General features: G+C 41.0%; 2 protein-coding genes across 4 annotated transcripts; both read left to right on the top strand.

Moving 5' to 3' along the window:
• Positions 1–942: 942 nt before the first annotated feature.
• atcayb (ATCAY kinesin light chain interacting caytaxin b) lies at positions 943–13,888 on the top strand. 2 transcript variants are annotated; one of them, XM_071909153.2, is made up of 15 exons: positions 943–1,247; positions 1,556–1,762; positions 4,688–4,793; positions 6,322–6,380; positions 6,943–7,170; positions 7,676–7,834; positions 8,519–8,621; positions 9,006–9,137; positions 9,251–9,337; positions 9,960–10,058; positions 10,945–10,980; positions 11,093–11,140; positions 11,517–11,563; positions 12,810–13,484; positions 13,787–13,888. In XM_071909153.2, exons 3-13 carry the CDS (start codon positions 4,717–4,719, stop codon positions 11,554–11,556), a joined length of 1,068 nt encoding a protein of 355 aa, XP_071765254.1. In that variant the 5' UTR covers positions 943–1,247; positions 1,556–1,762; positions 4,688–4,716; the 3' UTR covers positions 11,557–11,563; positions 12,810–13,484; positions 13,787–13,888. The 2 variants fall into 2 exon arrangements, with proteins under 2 accessions (XP_071765254.1, XP_071765255.1); XM_071909154.2 differs by lacking the exon at positions 1,556–1,762.
• Positions 13,889–16,473: 2,585 nt separating this feature from the next.
• nmrk2 (nicotinamide riboside kinase 2) lies at positions 16,474–19,520 on the top strand. Of its 2 annotated transcripts, XM_071909156.2 has the most exons (8): positions 16,474–16,617; positions 16,739–16,829; positions 17,907–17,955; positions 18,193–18,370; positions 18,530–18,601; positions 18,697–18,803; positions 19,047–19,132; positions 19,220–19,520. In XM_071909156.2, exons 1-7 carry the CDS (start codon positions 16,592–16,594, stop codon positions 19,130–19,132), a joined length of 609 nt encoding a protein of 202 aa, XP_071765257.1. In that variant the 5' UTR covers positions 16,474–16,591; the 3' UTR covers positions 19,220–19,520. The 2 variants fall into 2 exon arrangements, with proteins under 2 accessions (XP_071765257.1, XP_071765258.1); XM_071909157.2 differs by lacking the exon at positions 17,907–17,955 and having other exon boundaries at positions 16,573–16,617.
• The last annotated feature ends 2,826 nt before the right edge of the window (positions 19,521–22,346 follow it).

Below are 22,346 nucleotides of genomic sequence, written 5' to 3'. Positions count from 1 at the left end.
ACATGTAATACAGGCTTTACTGTAAATGGGGTGAACTAAAGGTTAATCCAAACACCCCCCACCCCCCCACCCCCCCAGCCGAACAGCTTGTCTCATAATGAGCTCTCTGGCCCCATCTAGTGGGAGGCAAGAGAACATGCAAAAAATAAATATTGCAGAGTGACCCAATTACACATAAACATGCATAGAACTGAATAGTACTCTGTGGTACTGTTTAGTATGAAACAAATATGTGACTGGGGCTGAAACATAAGGTTATTGTGTTTCCTCAGCAAAAAGCTACAGGATACATTAAAGGGTCATTCCACGTGACTGACTGTTGAAAAAAACTCAAAGCACTTAAGAAAGCCGAGGTCACATAACAAACCTGATAAGCCACAACAAAGCAGACAGTGCACTTATCAAGCTGTACATGTTTTTTCTTGGGAATAAGCTCTTTAATAAACAACTCTAGACAACATTTGGACATGTATATTGGACAATTATTATTTTGAACACAATTACTTTTCAAGCTGTTTTCAAGCACCTAAAGGTATCTACTCCATATTCAGCGTTCATCCTGAAATAACCGCCAGTGGGAGCAGAGTTCAAGATCTGCAGAAAAAAAATAAATGCTTTCACCACAAGTCTGGGCATATACTGAGGTATTTCTGAGCAAAGTAGCGTTATTAATAGAACGTTGTAAACACACCCCAAAATGCACTGCAGCAGCCAATAGGAGGAAGAAGAATGGAGAACTATGGCAGCTCCACTGGGCGAACGCAGAGCCAGAGAGATGCCACTCTGTGTTTACTGACATAGCCCAGAGCTTAGTGCAGCTGTGGAGAGAGAGAGAGCGAGAGAGAGAGAGAGAGAGAGAGAGAGAGTGGAGGGGGGGAAGGGGATCGTGGGTTGCGAGCATCACAGGCAGAAAACAGGAGAAAGGAGGGGAATTTGTGTGGAGGAGGGGTTTTATCCAGAGTGAGAGCGCTTAAAAGAGATGGTGAGAAAAAGTGAGTGAGAGAGAGAGAGAGAGAGAGTGAGGGGGAGAGAGAGAGAGAGAGATGCTGTTGCCAGGGAACAGTGGTGAAGTAGAAACGTCCATCTTTAACAGCTTGCAGGGGGGATAAACACATGTTAAATCTCGGACGCGAAATGGACTGAAAGCGCAAAAGAAGAAGGGAAGAGAAAACAGCCGATCCGGACTCAGGGCGTCCCATGCGATTTCCCCACACCGTGTCCCAACACCCAGCAGATCCAAGGAGAAGGTAGGCAGGTGTGATTACATAATAACACGGCTCCCCTAAGGATGACATCATCACAGCAGGATTAGAGCCTGGGGAGAGGGGAGGAGGGGAGGGGGTCGACACAGACAAGACCCAAGCAGGGGGGGGGGGAGGAAAAAGAGTGATCATCATCATCATCAGACGAGCTAAAAGCGCGGGGCGAGGATTATCTTTTGTCCAAAAACAGCATGGGATCTAACTGATAGCGGGGGAACTTGCTGGTGAGAGCGGTTGGCGGATGGTGTGTGTTGTGTGACGACCCAGGCTCTCCCATCCGCTCTCTCCATCAGCAGCAGCATCAGCACCAGCATCAGCATCAGCTGCCTAAGTCCTGCAGCACGCGCCTGTCCCACCTGCAGACGTAAACAAAGATGACCCGCTCTCTCCTCAGACGCCTCTAAGGAAAGGAGGAAGGAGATAAAAAAGAAAGAAGAACAACATAAAAGCCAAACAGGGAATCTTTTCCAAAACGGCGAAGGAGAAGACTCCTGTTCTATGTGAGTATCCTGACCTCACCTGAGCCACGGTTTCTAGTTTTTTTTTTGGGAGAGGATAATGTGATTTTCTCCGGGGGCAGGCTGCATGGGCGACGCACCGAGAGAACATTCTCAATGGACGAGATGACATTTAATGCTTCGCTTCATTCTGCTAATGTGGTTCAAATTACTGAGACAATGTCAGTCTCCATCCGTCAGATAAGGGAAGGATGGCTGTCCTGATATGAAAGCTCCTCTCCTCTTTCTCATCACTACCGTCTCCTTGCCTATTAGACGAGTTAGACTGCCGATGAGGAAGGCTGAACTCTTTCTATGTAGCCTAATGTCATGCTATCTCTGCTGCCTCTTATCACTGATGGCTCTATTAATGCTTAAATAGAATTCTCCATAGCTGTGAGGCATGTAAATGATTTCACAGAGCAGAGGAGGAGGGAATACTGTGCTGTTTTACTCAAGCAGAACTACTGCTACTTCACTTGGATTTTAATTATGTCAGAGGAAGAGTAGGATTACCTATTACGGAATTATACTTGAAAATAATTTGATGGGTTATTGATAGTTTTGGGTTCCTTTTTGGCTCATAACAACAAAACTATAGTATCAGTTGTGGGAAGTTAAGATGAAAACTCTTACTATATACAGCAGGTTACTATATCTTATTAGATATATTAGATTTTAGGTCTAAAGATAAAACTTACCCAAGAAAAAGCAGGGGTAAATACTCAGTTTATTCAAGTAGAAGTAAAGAGTACAGACTTTTTAAAATACTCAGAAGAGGAGTGTCACTCTAATAATCTACTCAAGCACAGTAATTAGAGTATTTGTAGGTAGTTACTTTCCACCTCTGGGACAGAATATGAGGTGCTGTGTTTGGTCAGCAGGATATGGTGAATAGCATGCAAGATAGTCGGTGGGAAAGGCGGGCTGTTCCACCATCTGGACGCAAATCCCAAGCAAACACGTGCCGCTGTAACGCTGCTTTCTGTCCGTCAATCGGCAATTCACTGTATGAGCAGCTGGAGCCTTGGCAGGAGACATCTGCACAGACAACAAGCCACACGCACTAATCTGCCGTTTCTGTGTGAATATTTCCAGTTTATTCTCAGCCAGTCACAGGATTAGAGCAGTCATGAAGTTTACAAATTTGTGAGCTTGGAATTGTAACATACCACCTACATTCAAAGGAGTTTTATTCATGTTAGAGTTTTAAAAATGCCCCACAGTAAAACTAATGGGGGAGTTTTTCTCCAGAATCTAATTTCAGCCACAAGTACAGACCTGTTTGTGTAGTTACGCTTTACTAAATGAAAAACCTTTGTACCAACATGTCAGATGGGACATTATAATCCCAAGGTCATTAGTATGAAGACAGCGCCTCTTTTGATACAGACATTTATCGGTCTGTATTACAGCATTTTTATAACATCACAAGGGACTCACATCACTCTCTTACTCCACATTTAGCAGAGAAAATGTGTTTTTATCAAATTTATCTGTGAGTGTGTGAACCAAGGAAGGAATCTCAAGTTGAAATTTGCATGAAATACCATCAATTTAGGTAGAGGGATCATTCTTTATTCATCATAGTGACACTTCATCTTTTTCCTCATCGAGTCCACATCAAACATTGGAACCATCTCATAGGATCATATTATTGTAAACACTTTGCCACTATCCACCTTCGTTTAAAATCTAATCACAGCCCAGCAGTACCAGCAGCATGTAGCCTAAGGACAGAGGCATTTTAGTCTCCATTTGCCGATTTTTTCCATAGGGGCTCTAATGTGTCTGCGCTATAGTGCATCAGTGCCATGCCAGTGGACAAATGGACTGTGGAAATGTCTGCTGCGTGACCTCTGGCCTGGGCAGTGATGTGATGTGATGTGGGGAGGAAACTCGTCCAACAAAACCTATTTCTGACACAAGACTCGCACATGATGTTCAGTCTCTCTGCGTGACCGCTGCTCGTATGACGGCCCACAGCCCAAACACGAGGCACGACGTATAACACAACGCTTTACGTCACACGGCGAGGACACGCAGTATTGAATGGACTAGTCTGTCATTTCTGATTCATTATTTGGTTACATAACGTATGGAAGTTCAGATGATTATATGTGCTGTGGCTGTGCAGAAGTTTTGTTTGTGCCGCCCCGAGGGGCTGCATGAGCAACGTGGTGGCTTATTTTTGTCTCCTTCCTCAGGGAAGTAGGGGAAGGTAAAGCCACTGAAACTTAGTTTTCCCAACTTTTTTTTTTTTACTGTGACATCATTGTTCAGTATTGGCCAAGGGAAAATCACACTGGGCTTTACAAGGACTTTTTTGTCTATTCTACACCAACCTTAGGATCTCACATTTGCCATCCATGAAATGTGCCAGAAAAGGATAGTAGTTGAAACTTTATTGAACAGACTATCATCAATATAAAGACCAGGAGTGTCTGCTGCTATATATTTTTCTATTGACTGCTGCTATTCAATTATCTATTGTTAGGCACTCATTGTATATGTTTTTAGCACTACATTTTAGTATTTATAGTCATATATATATATTTTATTTATTTCAGTGATATATTCATGCTAGTTATACCAGTGCACATGTATAATATTTTATTCTCTTTCTTTCTTTAGTTTTTTGGCATCAGAGAGGACAGCAAACAAAGAATTTCATTGTTCAGGGAAACTTATAGGGCATATGACAATAAAGAACTTCTTTGTGCCACTTCTTTGTGCATTTGCATTTATTTGCAATGCACCTCAGCAAAGAACTTAATGAAGAAACTGTTTTGTTAAAAGCACTATATAGATAAGTCTGACTTTACTTGACCTATAAAGACAGATGAAAGTATGTGTTTTCAGTGTTTAGGGGGATGGTTTCCTCCTGTATCAGAGGGATGATGTTGTTTGTGTGTTTGTCATCCACAGTGAGCTGAGGCCCGTCCTCCCTGCAGAGGATGGGTACAGCAGAAGCCACTCTACGCATGGACAGCATGGAGGTTAAAGACGAGTGGCAGGATGAGGACTTCCCCAGGTGTGTGTGTGTGTGTGTGTGTGTTTTGTCAAATAGACTGGACAATGATGGCTAGTAGTCAGTCACGTGTCTTGAATGGTGAAATCAAAAGGCAGCAGGTGTGTTCTTTTCTTATTTATAGCATTATGTATTACATCATGAGGTTGCATCATGTCATTGGACAAAACAGCAGGCAGCTAGGGCGGAGGAAAAGAGATGGAAAAATAGTGAACCATGAACTCTCCTATATTGGGAAAAGTAAGTCATATAGCAGAGGAAATGTATTTAAATAGGGATGAGAATGAGCACATGGAGCTGAATTATTTCAGGACGTCCAGTGAAGTATATCCACAACATGTCACATGGTACTGCATGCTTAGCTGTCCCATATTTGATGTCTGCTGTTAGTCATCCTGCTATTCATATACAGTACAACGGTTCATGTAACTGCAATGTCCTGGGTTCAAATCTGGTGCATGCCATCTCTCTCAACCTTCTCCCTCTACTTAATGAAGTCAAAAAATACCCCAAGCAAATAACAATAAAATTAAACTTTATTGATCCCTGTGGTGAAAATAGGTCATTACAGGAGCAAAAGTAATAGGATTCAGCAGAGAAAAAAGACAAAAACTATATTTTTCATTTGTCAAATTCAAACTTTCACTTTCATTACACAGTAATCTCGACAACTGTCTTGTTCAGTGATAATCAGGGTTTCTTATGACTGTTTCTCTATATATAATGATGAATACAGCTGGAGAAAGTATAACCATGGCTCCTTCAAGTTTGGTTTTATGCTGCACATTGTTTTTCTCTTCACCACTGCTTAATATACTCCTCTATATCTCTCCCTTCTGCCTTCTACTTACCTCTACAAGGCTACTGGCAGCATAATTACAGCAATTATCCCAATAGCCCAATCAACTGGCCCAGACATGTGGTGTTATTGGGTGTGTTGGCGTTATTGTGTATGCATGCATGTCAGTGTTTGTATGTGTGTCTGTGTCTGTTAGTGTCTGTGTCTTTCTCTCTCTGTGGGTGTAACTGAGTCTGTGTGTGTGTGTGTGTGTGTGTGTGTGTGTGTGTGTGTGTGTTTGTGTGTGACTGCTATCTACCGTAACCTAGCCCTCTTGTCGCATAGCACCGAGGGTTCAGCTGCCTTATTATAATGTCAGAGGGGAGTTGGTAATTACTGGTGTTGCTTTCTCCAGCGACATCTATTGTCTCCAGTGCCACACTGTAGTTAAATCACAAAAGAGCCTCTGCAAAACAAGAGACTGGGAAAGAAAACGTTGAGAAAGACGATGCATAGTTTTCAGTTTAAAGTTTATTTAATCGCAGTTATTTATATTGAATGTTAATGCTTATAACCGGCAATTATAAAGAGAGCAAAACAGTCATTAACTCTAACTAAATGCCAAAGAGAAACTATAATTCATATAATTTTCACGTAATGACATTCCATATCTTGTGCGTGTATACTGTGTAGTGACTTCCTATTTACATTACTATTGTGTTTATACTTTTATATAAATGTGTCTCTCTCCAGGCCTTTACCAGAGGATGGAGACGTTGAGTCTTCATGTAGCCTCACTGACAACAGAACTAGTAAGTAAAGCTGTTAAAACACAATAGATAGAAAGATCTGTTGCTTAACATCACCTTTTCTTTGTCTCTGGAGAAATATCTCAATATTGTATTAATTTATGATCAATGATATCAGAATTATTTCTCCTAAATCCCCCCTTAGGAGCAATAAAGAGATAAACATGAGAATATACATCTGCATTCATTGTAAGAAGAGCCAAAAACAAAGAAGAAAAACATGATATCTCATTTGTAGATTGCTGATAGACCTCTGAGATGTTTCTCCTTACTGTCCCATTAGAGACTTAGAAGAGAATGAGTGCATATTGAGACATGTGAGAAACAAAATAGCAAAGAGCAAAGTGAGAAGCATGATGTACCAGAGTGAGACAGGAGCAGAATCTCATAAGTATGTGAAAATGATCAAAATCTCACATTGATTTTAAATGAAACTCGGCTATGTCTAAGAGAAGTAAATGAGAGGATGAGGAGATCTTATAGGATATTGCTTTCCTCTGGGTAATTACTACTTATGAAGCATGTAGTTTTCATTTCAAGTGAGGTACATCTAACCTCCTCCCAGATCCCCCCACCACTCTGAACGTGGGAGAGTCCATGGCGCAGCATAAGCGGCGCACCCTGATCGCCCCGGAGATGAACCTGTCCCTGGACCAGAGCGAGGGCTCGGTGCTGTCCGACGACTTCCTGGAAACGCCCGACGACCTGGACATCAACGTGGACGACATCGAGACGCCCGACGAGACCGACTCGCTGGAGTTCATCACCAACGGCAACGAGCTGGAGTGGGAAGGTCAGTCAGGAGTCAAATGATGCTGGAAATCTGAGTAAACATTTAGATGTTCAGTATTTGGGAGGCGCTGAATATTTTTGAGCAACAATTTGTAATTCCTTTTAGGAATATGTCATACTTATATCCTGAGATCAAGTCCTGCCTTAGACCTTTTTCCTATGTCATCCCCCTTTCACTTTCCTGTCACTCACTGCTGTCACCTGTCAAATAAATCAAAAATGACAAAAAATATATATATCAATAAAATCATATTTGAACAATCTTGTTGCACGTCTAATCACCAGTAATAATTTTGTAAACATGAGAAACGTTGAACAGTCTCATGGCACATTGACGGTGACATGGTGATGACGTAAAGCTTTTTTTCTGAATATGAGAAAAATATAGTGTGAAAATTTGTTGTGTGAAAATTATTCAGCTAATTGTCAACATTCATTCAGAAATATGTTAAGGCAAGGGGGGGGAAATGGTTAAAAAACTGTTGTGGTGTTACTTTGTTCTCCAGATGACACCCCTGTGGCCACAGCTAAGCGTCTTCCTGGGGAAAGCGAGGAGGAGAGAGATTCGTCTGGTCGTCTGTGGAGAACGGTGATCATCGGTGACCAGGAGCAAAGGATCGACATGCAGGTCATCAGACCGTACCTGAGGGTGGTCACACACGGAGGTTAGCAAGGGTCTCGAACGTGTGTGTGTGTGTGTGCTTTTATGTGTCTGTGTGTTTTCATGCATGTGTGTGAGTATTAGGGTTCGAACGATATGGGTTGTTGAAGGCCGGTACCGATATTTTTAGACTAAAGTCAGAGGTAGCCGATATTTCATGCCAATATTCAGTATATTTGAATCTGAAACAGCTTTTAGACCATCATGTAACACTCAAACTCTCCAGACTAATGAAATTCTTTCAGGGTTAGCAGCTCTTTAAAGCAGGATGACCCAATGCACCTACTGAATGGTAGGGGAAACTCTGGGATACATTAGGCCTTTAAATGATGAATTAATAAAAACAAAACATAATTGAAGAATTAAATGAATACAAAAAATGCAAATAAAACACAATCTCACTAATATAATCTCATAATAATAGACTGTTTTTCTGTTGCTGAGGTCAGAGAGAAACCTGCATCATATCGGAGGTGGATGACATGACTGGCCGATATTTGATATTTGATAAAAGGCCAATATCAGCCCAATATATCAACAAACCTAGTGTGTGTGTGCCTATATGTTTGCATGTGCTCGCTTATGTGTGTGTGTGTTTATGTGCCAACTCTCCCACTATCAACTGAATGTAATTTGCGCTGAGCTCTTGCAGAAACCTGCTGAATGTGTGTCTTTCTCTGTCTCTCAGGTTATTACGGCGAGGGTCTGAATGCCATCATAGTGTTTGCAGCCTGCTACCTTCCTGACAGCAGCTGTGAGGATTACACTTACATCATGGAGAACCTCTTCCTGTAAGATCCACTTTCAAAGAACCCTTACACTGAACTACAATATGTTGTACAATGGGCCTCTTTCCCTATTCTTTGCCTTTATCCTTGGTTTCATCGTATAATCATTCAAAGGATATGATAGAAAATAAATGCATTTAATCTATGGAATTCATATTTTAAATCTTGAAGTATGAATTATGAATTTGTTGTAGCATTTGACACCGAAAATGAAAGATAAATCAGTGTAACCCCTTGATTTTGGCATAAAGATCAATTTTCTGTAAAGCACAACTCTGGCTTGTATTTGCTTGTGACCACAAGATAAAAATTGTTTGTAAATGAGGTCCAGTGTCTTTATCTAAACCAACCAATCAATGGGAGCTGACTTGTCTGTGTTGTCGTCAGGTACGTTATCAGCAGCCTGGAGCTGCTGGTGGCAGAAGACTACATGATCATTTACCTGAACGGAGCGACTCCTCGCAGGAAGATGCCTGGTATCAGCTGGCTGAAGAGATGCTACCAGATGATTGACAGGAGGTAAGACACATAATAAATCTGTGTTGATGCTGAAGCTGAAGATAATGATGATAGTAATGAGGAGGAGGAGGAGGAAGGTCTCACAATCACTTTTACCTGAACGTCTCCTGCAGGCTGAGGAAGAATCTAAAGTGTCTGATCATTGCTCACCCATCATGGTTCATCCGCACCGTCCTGGCCATCTCAAGACCGTTCATCAGGTGAGGACCTCTTCTGGATGTGTTTGGTGTAGTTTACGATCCATCAGTCTGCTCTTTGAGTGATGTGGTGGCTGAGAAATCGCTTCAAAGAACTAAGCAACAAGAGAAGATAGGAGATAAATTACAAAGCCATGCCATGATGCTGGAAAGCCATGAGGAACATGGGATAGGGACACTCCAAAAATCCAAAAAATAGCAAGACCAGCAAGGTCTAATTTTTTTTTATTTTGGCTTCATCAGTCTAATGCGTCTCAGCATAAAGCCTTCATCAGAGCACCATTACAATAATGGTACCAGCCTCTATTTTTATACTTCAATAGTGATTTCCCACAGGTGTATGGGGGCGGTTCAAATGAATATATATGCAGAGTTGCAAACTTACAATTCATAATATCTGATCCTATATCTACCATGCCATGGTGCTGTGATGGTGTGCAGTTTCAGGCCATCACAGAGCTCAAAAGTCATCACAATCTCTGCAAGCTTTATCATAATCAATGTAGCGCAGTGAATGCACAGGAAAAAGTCTTGATGACATCGTTGCCAACACATATCCTCAACTTAAAGACAACTTTGTGGCGATGATTTGTGACAGTAATTCTGTAATGTTGCCGCTCTGCAGTGTGAAGTTCATGGATAAGATCCGTTACGTTCACACCCTGGAGGAACTCGGCCGGATCATCCCCATGGAGCATGTGCAGATCCCTGAGTGTGTGCTGCAGTAAGTCCTCTTTGCCTCCAGGGGTCACCATGGAGACACTATAAATGTCTATCATACAGGCTGTGGTGTGTGATGGATGCTTAATGCAAACTTAAGAGAAAACACTCACAGCATCAAACCAAACCTGGGTCAAACAGTATTTGCGGATAATTGTTAGCATTTATTTTGATGTGATTGGGCAGACAGAGGAGTGGGGTTCACCAGGACAAACTAGGACAAACTAGATAGTGTGCAGTATGTTTTCAGTCACTAAGTGTACTAAATCAACTTTCAAATACTTTCCTATGACTCTCTAAACTTTGTGTCTTTTGTGGCAAACACCAGATGTCTGAAACTTAGGTATGCCAAAACAAACCATAACATAATATATGCAAAGACTATTTGAACCCTAGTCTGTACAGACGGCTTCTACAACAGTGTGAAAAGCCATATTGGCGTGTCATGGAGTGAGTTCTAGCTTATCTTAAATTTTAATCATTGTCTAACAAAATTATCACATTTACTTTTCAAATTGTGGAAATTATAATAAAGATTTTTCATCCAGGTTCATGTAATCATGGCTAGATGTTGCAGCTCTTTCTGTTTGTGGCCCTCTGGTAGAATCATAAAAGACTTCTGGACATTTTTTAGCAATCTGTTACTTGCTCTTTTGTAGTTTCACCAAAGTGTGTCTCGCAACCAGAAAGCTTGAGAACGACTGCAGTAAACAATGTGCAGAGACAGAGCATAAATGGTCACATTATAACAGTAGAAATAATCTTTGGTTCATCTATGTGAATTGCAGTAGTGTATAATATTGTAGACTAAAACTTTCCACCTCTGATGAAAAGTATGTTTTAGCAATGCTGTAAACATTAGTCACAACTTTTATTCTCCTTTATCCAAGGTATGATGACGAGAAGATAAGAGTGCAAACAGAAAGGTGAGCAATAGATTTTGATGTGATTTGAAATCGAAAGGAGAATGAATGTGTCCTCGTTTCTCTGAACGCCTCCCTGAAATGAAGCCCTGATATTCCTCTCTCTGACTCGCAGACTTGAGCAAGAGCAGCAGCAGACGAACCCAACACTGCCTAAAGAAAGGTGACCTAATTTCCTCAGTACATACAGTGCAGTGTCTGCATAAATAAAGTGTTATTGTGCCTCAGCTACAATGCAAAATGTCCAGCTTAACAAGTAAAGTAAACTATCGTAAAGTAAATGAAATTATTGCATTCCATCAGCAGTTTTTTCAGTTGTTTGGAGAAAAAACTCTAGATGCTATTAAATTACATGTTCAGATGTTATGCAAGAAGTTACATAACAAATCAATCTTTGCATCGCTTCTCTTTGATTTCAGTGCAAGCAATTTCTGCAGCCATGTGAATGTATTTTGGCAACAGAAAGCCAAGCCTTCTATAGGTAAACTAGCAAAAAGTTTATATTTACTCATGTCTCAGCTCTATTCTCTCACTTCCAGGCCAAAGTCGATGATGGCGGAGGTGGGCCGTGACATCTGACATTAAGGTAAAGGCTCTCATTGACTCCACCACCACTCCATCAACTTCCCAGACTGGTTTGTAATGTCAGCCCACTGTAACTAAACTCTGACATATGGGGAAATGTTCCCTTCTGCACACATATGTGTGTGTGTGTGTGTGTGTGTGTGCAGAAGGGACATGATATACAGTAAATCAGCCAACAGTTGGACCAAGTGGCCAGTTGCGAGTTTGAGGTCAAGGCATGGGTCAGCTCTCAAGTCAAGGCCCAAGTTCCAATTCGTCATATCAGGTCAAGACAAGTCGAACCACAACTAGAAAGCAAGCCAAGATGATTCAAATCCAAATGCTAAATTGCATGCACTAAAGTATTAATTTACAAAAATGTGCTGTACATCTTCTCCTAATTATAACTGAATATTGCAATGCAGCAACGAAACATTGAGAAAGAATCATATCCATCGCCAAAACTACTTAGCAAAGTGGGGTTTTTTTTTATTGTCCCAACACAAATCAAATTAAGTCTGTAGTTTTAGAATGCAAGTCAAAGTCATTTCTCTCTTTGCTAAGTCATATTTCAGGTCATTAAAACTGTGACTGAGTGAGACTTGAGTCCAAGTGATGTTACTTGAGTCCTCAAACCTCACATTGCCTCCATACCGGCTTAGTCAAGAGCTGCACCCCATGTTACATAAAGCACATCTGCTGGTCTCTTTAACCCCGTCTGTACACATCTGATCGATTCTATTTTTAATGGGCTGTACTACCAAGCAGCAGTCAACCGAGGACTGGCAAATTGATCCGCTCCCACAGCGCACAGCCTGTACTGAAACCAGGGAAATACCCGCCGCAGCGAGGCAGGCGGCGCGTGGGGGGGTTATTTTAGAAAGCCCCCCCCCCGTCCTGTGCTGTGCTGCTGACCGTTCCTATCGGCCTCCATATATCACAGCAGCTATCAGCCACTCGCTTGGCTGGCGTCCCTGGAATGGTCGCAAGCACTATCTCCTATCAAAATGCCAGGGAAGGAAGCAGGAGCAAAATAAATAGGCAAACCTGATATGTGTCGTGTTGGATTTAGAAGAATAGCGTGCGTCTACTGACACACTGATGCTATTCTGACTATGGCGCTGCTGATTTTGGTGATTATGTCAGGGATCACGGTGATAGTCGTGGCTATATTTGTGGGGATAGTGGTGATACTGTTGGAAAATGATGATGTATAATTGGGTAACAGAGAAAGAGAAAGGGCTAAACTTTCTATTTTTACATTACAGACTTTCTGAGGAACATATGGTCCATTCATTTAAATGGGAGCCTGCCTAGACCATCATCACACACCCATATACAGAATTCAATCTACTGACTGGATCCGTCGGCTGGAAGACAATCATTTCTCAAAAAGATCATTTGTTTCATCAACTTCATATTTACTTTCTACAGTTAAAACTCCATGTAGACCAAAGCATAATAGGTTGTAGTAGAATCCTGAACAGAAGCAAAAACAGTAATCCTTCCTTGCATGACAAGTTCAGCTTTATCTGTGATCAGCTAAATTCTCTACAGCATGATTTGGAGACAACATGAACTGCAACTGAAGGACCTGGATGAACTCGAAAGCAGCTTCCAACACAGCTGGGAACTTTTCAAAGTGTACATATACTTGTAACATATTTTTGAGAAAAGTGTTTGCACATTTGGCTTTGATATGAATGGCATGGGTGTTATTTGGTTTCATGATTGTTTACTGAAAAAATTATGTGCAATCATTATTTAACAATGATGTTCTTGTTAGACCTAAATGAGTTGTTACAGCTGCAAAAGTGTCTAGTATTACAATTTACATGTTTTCCAAAGTTTGATATGCGGGTGGCATGCTTGTTTATATTCCCCAATCTCTGTTACGTTTCATTTTGTCGGTTTTACGGTCATTTGCCATCATGTTTTACAAGGTACTTGGTAACACTTTACAATAAGGGTACATTAATTAAGGGTTAGTTAACCTTAATTAACAGTTAACTAATGTGTCTGGTAATCATTTACTAATGGTGTTCATGTTAACTAAGGTATTAATTTATACATTATTTAATAGTCATCTTTATAAACTAGTAAATAATGTATAAATTAATACCTTAGTTAACATGAACACCATTAGTAAATTACACATTAGTTAACTGTTAATTAAGGGTTAGTTAATGCTTAATAAGCTAACTAACCCTTAACTTAGTGTACCCTTATTGTAATGTGTTACCAGGTACGTTTACAAAACTGAAAGCGTACATTGTTACAAATGAGATGAAATATATTTAGACATTCAAACGAATTGATAAAAGTGTTATTTATGAATATGTGCCATCTATTGTTTGTAAGAAAAATAAATTGAGTAAACCAAAACAAGCGGTTGTCCCGTGGTTATTAATCCATTCTCCCCTGTATCCAACTTTGATATTTCACATGAATCAAGACCAGATGACTTGATTCATATTTGCTTACATGCTGGTCTTTGTCATTCCCTCTAACGAGCCTTGCCCCAAAATGTTTTTGACGTTTCCCGATGATTTATTAGAGTCGTTATTATGATTTATGAGAGGGCCGTGCATCTCATTCTACATGTTGACCGAGTTAGTCGATGTTCATTGTGTCTATAATAAACAGTCCTGTGAGTGCCAGCTAATGAAAGTGGTCAGCGGTCACATGATGATCACATGCTGCTGTTCATAGGGGTTATTTGGACATGATACTCTTGAAGTGACCCTTCATTATTTTTACATGTAAAGTTGCTGTGATCACAAGGTATTAGCACAATATATAACTCATGATGAATTGTATTGTCACTGGGGTTGCCACAGAGTTTTTTGACTTTCCCATGTTCCCTGCAAATGTTATCATTCACTTTTATTGTCCATTATGCTAAAAAGATAATCTTTGCACAACTGTATGTATGTGCCAGGTGCATTGGAGGGGAAAAGATAAAAATCAAAATCTATAGACTCCTGCACACTATCTCACAAGGGTTTTATTTCAAGACACGTTTCAGTCAAGTGACCTTCGTCAGGTATCTGTTCATTATGCAAAATCAATCAGTCAATCAATCAATCAAGCAATGATTCATTTGTTTAGTCATGAAAAAGAGCACTTACTTCAATTTCATTAGATGACGTTGCATCATGAGTCTCTTATATATATAACCATATAACCAGGTTATTTCAGCAATACCATTAAAATGGAAAAGAAAGATAGGCAGCCAACACAAGAAAGGGTCTGTTTGCTGAACATAAGATTCTGGCTGATTAAAAGGGACAAATATGGATGGAAAATTATGTTTTTTATTTTAAGAAAGCCTGGAAATTTTGTTCATTTGACAAAGGGCTTGAGATTGGTTTGTCCCTGGGAATGTTTTAAAGGTTTTAATAGTTTAGTTGGGGTCGGGCATATTAGAGTAGAAATCCAACTTGTTCATACTGTTCAACCAAAAGGCTCGGTGCTGATTGTCTGTCCTCTAAGTCCAGACAAGGAAAAAATATGCGCGCCACATGGTTCACATTGTGGACCACATGGCTAGATGCCCTGTGTCTGTGCCATATGGGTCAGTTTTGTAATTCCAAATTTTCCTCCCTAATTTCAGACTACTGCAGTACATCAAGACAGTGCTGATCAGTTTGATAGGGGAGGTGAAAAATATTATCATCACATGGTGTCAACAACCTTCACTTCTCCATTGAGACTGTCATGTCATGTAACATGAAGCTCTTAACATGAGAGCATGTGCTCCGATAGCCGGGACTCAAAGTTCAGCTCCTTCACGCTTACAATAATAACACAGAGATAAGACAGGTTGTAAAAGAACTTGCTCAAATACTGTACAAAGAAAATAAACGTGAGGTTAGACTGGCTACATCCGGAGGTGTGCAGTGTATATCTTTGTGTTTGGGGCGGATTGATAAGCAGTGAACGCTGAAGATCAAAGAGACAAGAAGGATCCTGTGAGACCTGCGCTATCAGACCGAGCCTTTGGCACGGCTGGAGGCGCTGTGGAGTGGTCACATGGCAGGGGGCCATGTATTCCAACCGGTTGCATCAGAAATATGTGTGACGCAGCAGGCAGCCACACACCGGCCAACTAAATATAGTGCTTCTGGTTTTCACCCACCCAGACCTGTCTAAGCATGGAAAATTTCCCCCTCTCAAAAACCAAATAATGAGGTTTTGCTCGGCATTGTGATACAGATGTTAAGGAAATATGGAGTGATTCATATATTCTGGCTTGTATTGAGCACTATTACTGTAAATGTTAATGATTATACAGTTAACATAGCCCTCCCCCACCCCCCCCCCCCCCCACCCCCCCACCCTCCATGCCCTTTCTGGGACACGTTTTACAAAGACTAAACAGGATAAAGTGGATCTTCACCTACAGAACCAGCCATCTAACGTTTTTTAAAGCTTTTGAAACCACACTGATCCTCTGTTCAGAGAAAAATAATGATTTCACAAGCCACAAGTTATCAGCATCACCAGGCTACAACAATTTCTGCAGCACTCTATGTCTGTCTGTGGCTCTTTAAACATCCAAAGAGAAAATTAAAGTTGCGATCCACAGCTTAGTCCCACCATCATTTCTGTATTATCTTCTAGGAACACTGCAGCTTTCTGTCACTCGGGTGTTGGGTGTTAGATTTGTCCTGCATTTGGTTGGTCAGTTTCACTGACCTCTGACAGCAGGTGGAAAATTGGAGATCTACTTTCATGCAAATCCAGAACTTCTAAGACCTCCTCTCTCTGGTCACATGGGCTGTACAGTAGCGGCTTATTGGCTGCAGGACAAAGAGAACGATTGGTTTGAGGTGGGCGAGAGGTCGTGACGTGCAACGTGACGCTGCAGCTGAATCCTTTATATACCCAGCAGAGAGATTGTCTATCAATGAAGTAGTAAAAGGGGGGAACATTTTGGCAGGAAAGAAAGAAAGGTTTTCAAATCCTTTGATAGAAAGTTTGCTGTGGTTGGGTTCCCTTCTTTTATTTACTGAATTCTAAAGGAGACCAACGTCCAGAAGTGAAAATGAAGTTCATCATTGGCATCGGCGGGTAAGTGTCAGTTAATTCATTTGTCTAGCACTTAGGAAATTACCTCTTTTTGACTGAGAAGCTGCAAAAACTTCAAGAGTAAGTTAATATTTGTATGGCATGACATTCATCTCCATTTCAGAGTGACCAACGGTGGGAAGACCACTTTGACGAATAGACTAATAAAGACATTACCAAACTGTTGCGTGGTGCATCAGGATGACTTTTTCAAGGTAAGACAAGCAAATGTCACTATTGTTGTGAGCTTTAAAACTAAATGTAAGCCACTATATGTTTAGTTTAAAGCTATCTGTTTTGATGTATTCATGTTGAGTTATTACAAGTGTTTATTTTGATGTACCTAATTTGCTATTTTAAAGTTGCCCCTGAGCACTTTAGAGCATTGGTTACTTGCATTTGACATTTTGTGCTCAGAAGTAACCCGCCAGACCTGCAGATGTACTGACTGTCATCTCAGTAGCCTAGTAATACATCTGGCTGATTGTCTCCTGGACAACCAATGAAAAGGCTGAGCGTCCCCACTTAAAGTCAAACTTTGTGCATTCATGTTGCAAGTTCTGCAACCATCTTTTGGCATCATCATTAACCTCATTTGGCCTAATGTTTGTTTTAAAGAAGCCACAGATTTTATTTCTATTACATCCATCTTTTTATGCTGCATTCAGTGTCAATACACAGCAACTGTTGATTGACCACTGATCAACATTAAGTTTTGAAACATCAGTGACTTTTTTCATCTTGCCAACTGCACACTCAGTACCCCTTCAATTACTGTAACAGAGCAGTTATGGTACTTAAACCTTCTCAGATGACCATATGCCTTACTGCTATAGTGGCGCAGGGGTATGAGGATGCAGACTAGGGCTGCACAATAAAACGAAAAAAAAAACAAATCGAAATCGCAATACTGACAACCGCAATTTCCAAATCACGAGAGGCTGCTTAGGCTTCTTAGAGGGAAATGTGTTTCAGTTTCCTAAACAAGGTAGCGGTCGCATGTCAGAGAAAAGCCTTAATTTTGCTCAACGTGAGCAAAATACGTAAGCATCATCATCCCCCTTCCCTTTTTTCAAGCACTGAAAAAGAAATTATGTAGACAGAAGTGTTTCCAAATGTATTGCAATCGATATCGCAATCGCAATATTGATGATGATTTTTTTGTCAACATTGTGCAGCCTTAGCAGGCCACTTTTGGTGGAGACGGGTCCTTGACTTGTCCTGTCCAGGTGTGATCAGCTCCAACTGCTTACTAGGTTGCAGCAATGTTTTATTGGTGACTGTTATTTCAGAAACCCGATCAAATAGAAGTCGGGGAGGACGGCTTTAGACAGTGGGATGGTAAGAGTGGATTTCACGTAGGAAAACCATGCAGTAATGTACTTTTTCTTTCCTGCACATTTCAAAAGTTCTACACTTTGGTAACCAATCAATCCTAAACTTGTAATTCTACCATCTATTCTGTGAATGCTACAGACATTCACTAACCGTGACTAATGTGTGTTGAAGCACATTGGTGAGCAGGGTTTGTTCCATGTGGTGAAGTGTGCCGTTCTCTCTCTCTCCTTGTTCTAACAGTGATCACTGCCCTGGACATGGAGGCTATGGTGAACACTGTGAAAGGCTGGCAGGAGAACCCAGTCAAGTTTGCCCGTTCCCACGGCGTGAGCCTGTCACCTGAAGCCGAGGAATCCGACCCAGAGAAGACGGGGCTCCATATTCTCATCTTGGAGGGGTTCCTCCTTTACAACTACAAGTGGGTCGCTTGCCAACACCGAATTTCACCCTGTGACACTCTACTCTCTTTTGTTTTACCTAAGCGAGCGCTGTAAAATGTAGCCTTCGGCCCTTTTCTACTCAGCTGCATTGATCCCTAAAGCTGTTCACTAAACTGAGCCTCGGTTCCTTCCTGCAGGCCTCTTGTTGATGTCTACGACAAGTGTTACTACATTTCCATTCCATACGAGGAGTGCAAAAACAGAAGGAGGTAACAAGCTCTTTGAGTGACTTCGACTAGTTTCACTTAAGTGTTAAAAAGCTGTATTAAGGGTGTATAATATGTTAATTATTCTGTCCCTGCAGTACAAGGACATACACAGTCCCTGACCCCCCTGGCCTGTTCGACGGCCACGTCTGGCCCATGTACTTGAAACACAGGAAAGAGATGGATAACAACTGCAACTGCATAGGTAGGTCAAACCAATTCCTCACCTGGGGAAGTAAATGTTAATTGAATCCCACCAGAGCTTCTCCCGTGTCTCCCTTAATCTATCTACATTCCTATTTTCTAAATTAAAAAAAATAAATACTCAAGGTGAGCGGACTGCCCACTCTCCTTTTAAAAAGAAACGTATTTAATCGCCAACTATTGACTATACATAAATTATCCACTATCATTCAACTGAGTTGTCCTTTTCTTGATTGCCCCACAGAGTACCTTGATGGCATGAAATCAAAGGAAGAGATCTACAACCAAGTGTACGAAAGCATTCAGAATTCTCTGCTGAACAACTTATAGGTAAATGAAAATCCTGCTGTTGTATATAAATAATGTTATAAATGTTGTACTCCATGTTAATAATTGCTGTCTTTTCTTTCTCCACAGCAAGACGGGGGTGACGGAGGACTTGTGTATAGACTTGTAAATATCATTTTGAGTAATGTGTAACACCGGTAACATACTTCTTGCCTATATGATTTTTGATTTGTAAATAGTAAATAATCATGTAACTTATTAAGAACTGACGGCAGAAGCATTGTATTTTGTATAATCCTATGTAACTTTTTTCTAAAAGATGAACCACCTCTGGACCGCCCAGTGTTTAACATGCAGAACGGGTCTCAACACTGACCTTGTGTTTCAAATTAAAACGCCCCACACTGGGAGGAAAGATCTGAGTCCCAACTTAAAGACACGACTGAATCCACTTCATGTGTCCTGTTGTTCTTGCTAACACTGTTTATCTCTGTATGAACACCATGAAACCCACATACCCCACCCATGTAGTTCACATAAAGGTGGTGTTAAGTCTGTAGCTGTTAAAAATCACAAACCTCAACATGCCTTTAACAGCACAAACTTTTATGTATGTATGTAGGATTATTGGTTACTTATTCCTGAGGCTCTTGAATGGGCTTCTTTATCACCCAGATTAAGTCATCTTAGCGCCATAATAAAAGAGGCTGATAAATAGTGATCACAGTGGATTGCTTCCGCTAAAAGACTATTGAGGCATTACCGCAGTCTGTGTCATGTTGTGGTGATAAGGAGAAAGACACAGAGCATATAGGATATATAAAGATGATGGGGCCAGTTTATGAAAATGCTGTTTGACTTAACTTCTGTCGTACTTTCATTTAAAAGATTAGGATAAACAAACAAATGAAAATGGCATCTATAGCATCCATACCTTGGACAATGATAGTAGCTTTAGCTTTTGATATATAAAATTGGAGAATATGAATGTCACAATGGCTTTGACATAAAGATTACATAAAGAATAAAGACATAAAGAGACAACTTTTCATAAAAGCTGACTTTGCTTTGGATATGAATGTAAGCGCAAAATTTTTACCTGAGAAGCCTTTATAAGGCCCATTGTCTATGATTAATGCTTATGAAGAGAAATGCTGAATGCAGGCATCCCAGCATACTGCAATAAAATATAACATCAAAAAGAAAGGCAGTATCAACTGTTCAGGAACAAAGTTTTCAGGACAGTACATGAAACAGGTTGGAGACCTGCCTCCCAGGTCAGCACTTAATGATAATAAAAATGTGATATGTCATTAATCCCTATAAGGAAATTCTCTTTTCATTTGCCCCCCTCTCCACAGAGAGGTCAAAGGTCAGGCTCAACCCCCACAGAGCTGGTTAGGGATTCAGTGTCTTGCACAAGACACTTCAGTAGGTCAGATCCTTGCTGACACAGAGAGCTTGAACCCTGGTCCACTGGTTAAAGAGCAGTTTCCCTTCTTATTATGCCACCCTGCTGCATTTATGATACAACAAGTAACATGAAACATACCTCTGTCTATATTTTTGCAGGTACCCATGTGAAATGACTGAGCAAAATCACTGTCTGACCCCCATTTCCTAGATTTTATTCATTCTATTACTGGCATCAACTTCCATCAAGAAATGGAAGGAGAGTGCCTGGCGCTCGGTCCTGATAATGGCTCTCCAACAGATCAGGTGGCCTTTTGAAAGTCACCCACAGCGCTCAGCCACCCAGCCAAGAACTATGTGCAGAGAAATGAGGGGAAACATACAGCTGCAAAGTCAAGTTTTATTGATAGTTCAATATCAGAAACCCAGTGAACTGAATAGTAACCTTGAAGGCTGTATTTCTTGTCTGTATCTGACTATACAGCATGACTTTGCAAACCATAAAACAAATAACTTGTGTCTGGTAGGCAATGATGACTAAGCTATCTAAGGATTTATCCTCTGAACGTATGATCAAGGATACAGAGCCTGTTAACAATTACATGTAAAATTCTTCAGTGTCTTGTTGAATCTCTATTTCTTCATCTGATCACTTTAGAATTGGATAGCCATTAACCGAAAGCGCTTTCTAACTTCAGATGTCTCTATACATTATTCTGAGAAAAGCCTGGCCAGCACTGGCAGAGGGATAGTGGGTGTGTGTGGTGAGGGGGAGGAGGGGGGGCGAGTCAGTGTCTTGTGATGCGTTTCTGGGAGTTTTTACATGCCGCCAGTTGGCCTGGTGCGGAGGGTAGCTGGCCTGTCAGTTTATATATAGGCCAAGTGCTTGGAGTGTCAGGGGAGTAAATTTAGCTACTGTATAGACATCCACTTACTGATCGCCACACATCCACTCAACAGCCCACGGCCCGGCCTGACTCGCTGGCCAATCCCCGCTCAACTGGGTGGGTAAAACAGGAGGGGAAAGGTGAGAACCTTTGGGGTGGCATGTGCTCCAACGTCACCCGCTGCCATAGCAACCCCAGCCGGACAGCCGGACAGCCGGGGCGTCCATATTTAGGCTGAGAGGCAGGGACACGCGAGATGAGCAGCTGTCACATGCTTTCTACCCCCCTGTTTGAGTTAGCTTGACGCATGTGAACAGTTGTGGTTATGACACCGTATGACAGGAATATTTATGGCAAACCCACTGTGGCATATATGAATTTGTACATTCATCTTTATAATAAATGAACAGGTTGGCCTTGTGTTTCTCGCTGAGATTTCAGCTTAAAAAAAGGCCAATAGGTCTGTGATAGGCTGAGTGGCACTTGAACCTGATCAGTCTTTATGCAAGGACTTAGACAGAAACCTGATGAGGCTCCTGACAGTGAAATGAATGGCATCCAGGATCAACTTCACAGCACTAATTCATCATGTCACCAGGGGTTCACACCCCAGCCAAAGAGGAAATATACTGTTTAAGCAACAGTTTGGCATATGAAACATGAGACTCGCAAAAAGCATCATTGGCTTATTTATAACCAATTTTGAAATTACCCTATATAGTCCAGAATATTTTGTTTTATTATTATTTTTATTATTGCTGTTTTATTCTATTGTCTCCATTGTTCAGTGTAATTCATGAGCCTGTTATTATAATACTCAAAAATACTTAAGTGTTTGATTGTGCCAGATAGTGTAGACCAGTGCCAATTACAAGTTTATCCAGTTCTATGGAGTTTACTTTTTAGAGCAATTTAAAAGATTTTATTCAATTATTGTGTGGATCTTTGTTCTATAA

Source organism: Centroberyx gerrardi, chromosome 13, assembly GCF_048128805.1.
Source record: "Centroberyx gerrardi isolate f3 chromosome 13, fCenGer3.hap1.cur.20231027, whole genome shotgun sequence".
Taxonomy (NCBI): Eukaryota; Metazoa; Chordata; class Actinopteri; order Beryciformes; family Berycidae; genus Centroberyx; species Centroberyx gerrardi.
The sequence above is the reverse complement of the archived record's forward strand: the minus strand, read 5'-3'. Positions and strand labels throughout refer to the sequence as shown.